The sequence below is a fragment of the Coffea arabica genome, chromosome 6c (assembly GCF_036785885.1).
Source record: "Coffea arabica cultivar ET-39 chromosome 6c, Coffea Arabica ET-39 HiFi, whole genome shotgun sequence".
Classification (NCBI taxonomy): domain Eukaryota; kingdom Viridiplantae; phylum Streptophyta; class Magnoliopsida; order Gentianales; family Rubiaceae; genus Coffea; species Coffea arabica.
In genome coordinates this window covers 12,574,105-12,581,952 of record NC_092320.1, presented here as the reverse complement: position 1 = coordinate 12,581,952, position 7,848 = coordinate 12,574,105, and the positions used below count along the sequence as shown (strand labels likewise).

The 7,848-nt window shown below is 35.9% G+C and overlaps 1 protein-coding gene across 2 annotated transcripts; it reads right to left on the bottom strand.

The window, feature by feature from the left end:
• Positions 1–478: 478 nt before the first annotated feature.
• On the bottom strand, positions 479–6,431 carry LOC113692573 (xylose isomerase). Of its 2 annotated transcripts, none has more exons than XM_027210990.2 (21): positions 6,233–6,431; positions 5,341–5,442; positions 5,069–5,179; positions 4,839–4,913; positions 4,563–4,692; positions 4,374–4,465; positions 3,944–3,994; positions 3,598–3,674; positions 3,463–3,517; positions 3,112–3,213; positions 2,820–2,871; positions 2,609–2,654; positions 2,474–2,529; positions 2,116–2,167; positions 1,909–1,988; positions 1,754–1,824; positions 1,623–1,663; positions 1,148–1,247; positions 961–1,032; positions 786–863; positions 479–700 (listed from the first exon to the last, which is right to left on the bottom strand). In XM_027210990.2, the coding sequence occupies exons 2-21, from the start codon at positions 5,398–5,400 to the stop codon at positions 665–667; spliced, it is 1,437 nt and encodes a 478-aa protein (XP_027066791.1). In that variant the 5' UTR covers positions 5,401–5,442; positions 6,233–6,431; the 3' UTR covers positions 479–664. The 2 variants fall into 2 exon arrangements, with proteins under 2 accessions (XP_027066791.1, XP_027066792.1); XM_027210991.2 differs by having other exon boundaries at positions 5,341–5,429; positions 6,233–6,371.
• Between the last annotated feature and the right edge of the window lie 1,417 nt (positions 6,432–7,848).

The window sequence follows — 7,848 nt, the reverse complement described above, 5'->3', positions numbered from 1 at the left end:
AAAACCGGTTTTTCCGGTTCAACAGTATTTTTTTAAAAAAAAAATTCAAACTTTTTAATATTATGTTTTGACCCCCTAAATTGTTAAAACTTATTGATATACCTCAAATATTTGATACTTTATAAATATTGTCCTAAAATTTGATGTTATTTTTCAATTAAATTCATAATTTTAATTCTAAACTTGTTAATATTTATTAAATAATATAAATTGCTACTTGATTGTTCTAATTTCTTTGTATTTTCTTGTTAAATATATTTGAAACATCAAATATATATGAATATGCCTTTATTAATATCAATATATTATTAGATATTATATATATAACATTTTAATTTTAAAATAATTTTTATTTATGACGTCATCCGGTTCGACCCCTATCGACCCCCGGTCGAACCCATTGACCCCTGACCCCTGACCTCGGCCGAGTCGCTATCCGGTCCGGTTCTGAAAACATAGCTAAATAGTAGTCTTTAGCTAACTACACAAGGAAAAATATAAAAGATAATGCTGAGATGTGTCATCGACTCTTCGGCACTACAACCCGGTACTGCTGCTAAAAGGCACCAGGGATTATTCTCTAGAACAAGGGGCATGGAGGACGAACTCCGGAGGTGGGACAGAATTTTTGAGTAAAGGTGGTTTTTAGTTGAACGACTCTCTTCTATAATGCAGCCTGGAGAATCATCTCCGCAAGTTCCTAGAGCAATTTACAAGAAATTCAGTCAGTGAAACAGCAAAATGCACTAACAGTCGTTATAAGAACTGTTCTTGTCAAGACTTACCTGCTTGGCAGAAGGAACTTTGGGTTCTCCCCACTCCTTGGCTTTCTTCTCAAGCAGTTCGAAATCCGCCTTCCCGGCCTGTTATGACACATTATCAGTAATTCATTTCAGATAAAAGGAAGCAAAGTGATGACTAGTCAAAGCATCAGTTAAAAACTTAATCCAAAGATGTCACCTCGATCTGGGCTCCCAGTTCTGTATCAAAACTTTGATATCTCTTGCGAATAATTTCATCCAAAGAGCCATCCTGTTTTCAGGATCAATGCCCCAAAACAAACGTCATTGTTTGCTTAAAAAGTTTAAGCATCTTTAGAAAGGGAGAGGTGAAAGTAAAAAAGTAATTATCCAGTAAGAAACATCACCTCAATCAGCTTTGCAGCATTTCGAAGACCACGTGCAAGAGTATCCATTCCAGCAATGTGGCCAATGAACAAATCCTCAACATCTGTGCTCTCCCTTCGCCTGATAAATAGCGAAGAATAAAATTGTGAAGCAAAATTCTAAATAGAATCTTCATTGCAAGGCAAGGTTCATCCACGGAAATAAAGGCCAGAGAGGCCAAATATATTCTGCATTTTTCCATAATGGCGTGGGTTTACTTTCAATTCCACCATATCAAAATCGTTCGTATAATTGTGCAAAGAAGTTTACAAATTTGAGTTGTCTCCCACTTATGCACTGACTACAATTTTTTTTTCAAAGCACTACTAAACCGAGTTGCACCCATTCCATCTAAACATACTGGACAAAAATTACAAATAAATCCATGGTAATTAACAGGATATGCATTGGCAAAAGAAATGAGACTAAAACAACAAAGTGGGAGAAGAAACTAACAATTTGGCATCAAAATTGAACCCTCCTGGTGCTAATCCTCCCTGTAATCAACAGTAAAGCGTTAAACAGTGATCATTTAACATTTGCCATCAATTTTAATATGTTCAAGAGATAGACTATCCTGTTCATACATTTCTAATAACACTGAGCATAACCAAGGTTGCTTCCTGGATATCCATTAGAAATTGATCTGTGTCCCAACCTATAGCAAAAAAATTATTTTCACAGGATAAACAAGTCTCTGCCATGACCAAAAGAACAAGTCGATATCATGAACTTCATGTACCAGTTTGAGGGTCACCACTGTTTGCATCAATATTTCCCAGCAAACCATTTATTCTAGCAGTTTCAAGTTCATGATGACAGCTGCAACACAAACAGGAGCATGTAAAAACAACTCATTGCGTTTGTTCGCTTCGGAATTCAAATCAACTGAAAAGCCAGCTAAAGTGGAGATTTCAACTAGAATGTCGAAATCAGGAAATTTTCAAACCTGTGACCAGATAATGTGGCATGGTTGCATTCAATATTCAGTTTGAATTCATCTGCATAAGGTGGTACAAGCAGCGAATATCAAGACAAGAACCATCATAAAGCAAAGTTATCTCTTCCACTGTCCTCAAGGGTATACATGATGCTTATTTATGATTCGATTAGCTGCAATTACAGAGTTTTTCTATGCGGGCAAGCACAATTGCAGAACACTGATATCTCAAAAGATACCAGAAACAATGACAAATCAAGATTGGAGCATGATGATGCAATGGACTTTTGACTTTCAACACTCACTCCAAGAGAAATAATACGCACATTTACTAGTAAAATAGGGGCTACAAGAGCGTAAAACTCACCTATGAGGCCATATTTGCGCAAGAAATTAGCTGATGTTGCAGCATCCCAATCGTACCTGCCATCCATCAAAACAAATGAATATGCTCAAAATTATGGACTAAAATGCATAATCAAACATTAAAACATAAACGCACTGGTGTTTTGTAGGCTCTTGAGGCTTAGGCTCAATGAGAAAGGTCCCTGTGAATAATGAAAAAGAATTAGGTAAGTCAAGGCAAAGAGATAATAAGCACATAGGAATGCTAAAACACAGTTTCTACTTCAAAACCACTAGTCCTTAGCACATCATCTCATAAATCAATCAAATTAAAATATATACTCAACAAAGTGAATGGAGAAAAATACCATTGAAACCAATCTTCTTCTTGTAGGCAACAGCAGCTTCAAGAAACCTTGCCTGCGAAGAGATCCAACTAATTGTTATACTTAGCTAGTAGATAACAAATGTTACAGGCATGAAACAATGTACTAGGTTGCATAACCACAAAGAGAATAAATTCTTTAGTCTGTGGTAATGTTTAGCTGGATCTGTTTGATAAAAACTAATAGACAAAATAGCAAGAGATGAAAATGAAGACGTTGTACAGAAATATAAGTTTTAGCAGTTGCTCCACAAAAAGGCCGACAAAGAAATTACCAAATGATTCAGCTCTCTTTCCATATCAGTGTTCACAAGGGTTTGATAGCCCTCTCTACCACCCCAGAAAACATAATTTTCCCCACCAAGATAATGAGTGACCTGCAGAATTAAAACCAGCAAAATCAATTTGACAGAAGCAGGCAAGTGCAATTGACATGTAAAGAGCAGTTGCACTTAACCAACACATGCAACCCATAGCATCAGATGTGAGATCTATCAGTATCCCCTTTCATACTCTCACCACTGAAGTAAAGATTTTTTGTCCCATACCTCACACTTGAACACATAATAATAAACAACAAGGCAAGGCAATTTCAAGGATTATCAACACCAAAATGAGAAACACACCTCGATGGCTTTCTTAACTTGTGCTGCAGAATAGGCATATACACCTAATTCAGAGCTGTACTTCAAGAATTAAAAGAATATGAGCTCATCATTGATAATTTTGAGATCATTAAATCCATTAGAGAGCATGATTACCTGGTAGCAGCACCATGCATGAAGCGAGGATGCAGAAACAACTGGGCTGTGCCCCACAAAGGACGAATCTTCGTCCCCTGACGAGTTACACAAGAAATAAGAGAGAGAATTAAACCAGAAGAAAACGAAATAATTAATACTTATCAAGGATCCAACAGGGAGAACAGAGAATAATACAGACTGATCATTACAACATATTCTCTAGCAAGAGATCCATCTCAAAGCAGAAGACTAAAAGCCTAAAAAGACAGAATGACAAAACAGCTTTTTTGTTGCTTAAAATGAAATCTTATATTTTGATTACTGTATAGAACGTATGATATATACTTGATCAGTTAGAAATTACCTGAAGCTCTTTTGCAAGAGCTACCACTTCATCCAAGTTGGCATTGGTTTCCTGCATCATAAACAGTGAAATTAACGGCTCTTTCGGATAAATTTACTGATAATAAAATTCCAAATTGCAAAAAAACCATAAGAAGTGAATTTAACAATATTTGGCCAGTTAACTATATTATGAACTCCAGAAATTGCTACCTCCAGAAATTGCTACCTGGATAATATCAATTTCGTCCTATCCAGAACAATGGTCAAGCCAATAGTGAGAATACCAAACTAAGAAACTTTTCAACCTTTAGCCATACTGACTCGACTCTGCTATTAAGTTTGTGTAAGCATCCAACACGGTCCAAGTGACCTCTGTACAACAATCTCTTACTTGTGTCCTAAAAATAAAATGGAGTATAATAAACATATAAGAACGTAAAATATCTTACCTCAATTGTTTTACCATCCGGAGCAATGTCCCTATCATGAAAACACCATCGATCAAGTCCAAGCTTTTCCAAGAACTCAAAGTTTGCTCTCACTGAATCATACAAACATAATGTGAAAATTACCTATTTTAAAGATTGTACAGTTACGACAAGTAATAATTCAGAAGAGTAACAAATTGTTTATCTTACTTCTTCTCTTAGCCATGGCCAAGGAATTGGTACCGTCCTCCCACGGCCAAAGTTTTGTAGGTGCACCAAATGGGTCAGCTCCAGTCCCACGAAATGTATGCCAAAATGCAACACTGAATCTCATCCAATCCTAGATGCAAATAGTGAGTTCATGGATGCCGTTACTAAGCAACTTGAAATGACATTTTTTGGTTGGGGGGAGTTGGAGGCTGGGTTAGGGTAAATATACGTGGGAATTCGAATTCAGAAAATGGTAAAAAGTTTCTGAAAACTAACCTTCATCTTTTTTCCAAGAATCTCCTCATCTGCATTGTACCATTTGTATGCAAGTGGGTTCTTGCTCTTAGGACCCTACAGAAAGAAGTGAATGCATAAGACAAGTTCCTCCAAACCATCGAATTCCGGTGTAGATGTATTTTGAAACTACTCCTAAGTACAGCGTATTCATATGGTTTAAAGTCTATGCAACTTTCATCAATCAAGAACCTTCATTTTTCCTACCTTACCTCATATTTAATCTTAGGAATGCCTGGAAAGAATTCTCCTTGCCATTCATCTGAATCACTAGCACACCCACTACCAACATCTGCAGGACAAGTTGGCGGGCCCACAGCAATCTGCATCCGTGTTCAATCAGATGATGAATAAACATACAGCTTCACCATATCCCAGACTACTATAATCAAGGACGTGCAACCCAATAAAAACCATTAAGCTGCAATATGCTCCTACTATATGTACGCTATACAAATTGTTGGCAGAGCAAAATCATGTTTACCACAACGTTCAAGACTAAACTCAAACAAAGGCACAGCGATAAGATTTTCCAGGCCTTCATTGTGATGATCGCATGCAAAACTCTGCAACCTGTATCAATTAACTGAAAATGGCATCAATTTATTAGATAAAGAACGATAATACACCAAAAAAGAAAAAATAACAGGAAATTAATTTCATATTCCAAAGGCTGCATTCATAAAGCAACTCCATCTAATAACAACTTTACACGCTAAAATAAACTGCTTTCATTAAATCAAGAAAAAAACAAAAACAAATAAGGGGAAAAATGTAACGAGACATAAATAAGGCCTCCTTCCACTAAAATTCTGATAAAATAGATTAAAAAAAATAATACCCCTAAAAAATATGTTTACTTTATCCTATCAGTGAAAAACTAAGAATGTGAAGGAACAAACGTCATTAAGCAAATTATAATTCAATTGCAATATGGAGCCTTTTTTAGCCGCCTATGCATTAAAAGCCTTCCAACAAAATCCAGTGACAAATGAAGCAGGATAAGCCAAACTTTCGATTCTATCATCAACAAATTGACAAGATAAGTGCTTTACACCGAGTTGAAAAACCCCAAGAAAATTCCTACTTCCCCTGCCTCATATGATCATTCAACAATGATCAAAACGACAAAAGATTAATCTTTTTATCATTAAATTCAGTCCCTTATTCCCTCTATTCGAATAGAAATTGCTAATAAGCTGAAACAATTGTAAAAGACTTCCTTAAATGAACAGTCCTCAAAAGATCAATCATTTCTGGGATTATTTGCAGGCCCTTTTTACTTCTCCCCATTTAAAAATTGCTAATCAGTTCAGCCAAAAAAACTAGTACAATAAAAATAAAAATAAAAAGTAATGGAGAGAGAAATCACTTACTCAGGGATGTCAATGAAGAAAGACTGAGAGTTCAACAGAGCAAGGACAAGATTTCTGGGCAGAGAGAGACTAGGTGGGGTGTATTTTCTTTTTTTGAAGGAGCGAGGTGTTTTTAAGGTGACGTACGTTTCTTTGGAATTTGGATAGTCTACGGATCACTAAATCCTTAAAAAAGTGAAATTTAAAATGGGATATAGGCGTCTAATCAGGATAAAATCAGGTAATTATATATACTAATAAAGCCTGATTATAGATAAGGATATTACTCCTATCAAGATGGGATTTTTTATCATACGTGGCAAACATGCAGCTGGCAGATTTTTTTTCGTGGAAGAAAACAGAACATTTCAATCTTCAATTACAGCTTTAATTAACTAAAGATGGAGGGATTTTGCTGGAATATAAGTTGGTATATTTCCAGTCCTACACGTATGGGAAAGTTTACAGTATTGAAAGTTACGGTACAACATTCGGGCCTTATCCAAAAGGTTGCCCAAATTAGAGAAATCCGACTTCTTCACTATTCAACTTTTGAATCACATCAACAGAGTCGCTCTACAAAAGTCATGCCACCAATTCCAACTTCCTTAGCCCATTCCAAACCCTTATCAGCTAGTTTGGGAGTTTAGAATAGAAAAGAGAAGAAGAGAAATAATAGGTTAGAAAAGAAAAGGAAGGATCAAAGTTTCAATCTAAATTATTGGGAGTTTTAAAAAAGAAAAGAAAGTGGATAATTTTCTTTTGTTTGGGAGTTGAATGCAAAGGAAAGAAAAAGATACTCAAATAAATTATTTTACAAATATACCCTTTCTATAAACAAATATGAAATAAACATATTAATGTATATTTGGCCATAGAAAATAACAATGAAATAGAGATACCCCTTATTAGAAGCCCATCGAAGATATGGAAGGATGCAAATGGCCACCTATTTCTTAGAGGAAGAATATGATGGCTAATAAAGTGAAAGGAGATGTTCTATCGAGGGTTTTGCAGTGGAGGAATTCATCAGATATTAAAATATTTTGTACCAGAATTTTAAGGGTAATTTTGTCATATTAAAAAATTTACTTAAACTTTCGTCCGTTCCTTCCGTTTCCGCCCAAAATTAGGCAGAAAGTTTTCTAAAAGATGGAGGGGGGTGGAATCTTTCCTATTCTTTTCTTTTCCTTCTCATTTTTACTCCCAAACAATGGAAAAACTTTCGTATCCCTTCAAAACCTTTCTTTTCTTTTCATTTCCATCCTCCCAAACTAGCTGTTAAATGACAGCAAGAATTTCAGAAAATTCAGCAGATATAAAAGTAGTTTTACGGATTCTTCTCGCGAAGGCCGTCATGATTTGTCCTTCATTATCTCGGACAAACACCAATTCCCGCTTCCTCTGGAGTCCATGCTGCATCAACGTTGATCTTTAAAAGGCCTTGCTCTAGAGGGATGCCATTGCCTAATCAATTCCTTCGAGCTAGAAAATTTGCCTTCGTCTTGAGCTTCAAGAAACTCCAATAGATATGATTTAGCCCACCACAACTACTAGTTGAGGTCTCGCTACCTTCCTTCACTTTTTGTTTCCTGACATGCCCTTAACATTTGGGTTGGGGTTTCTAATTAGTATAT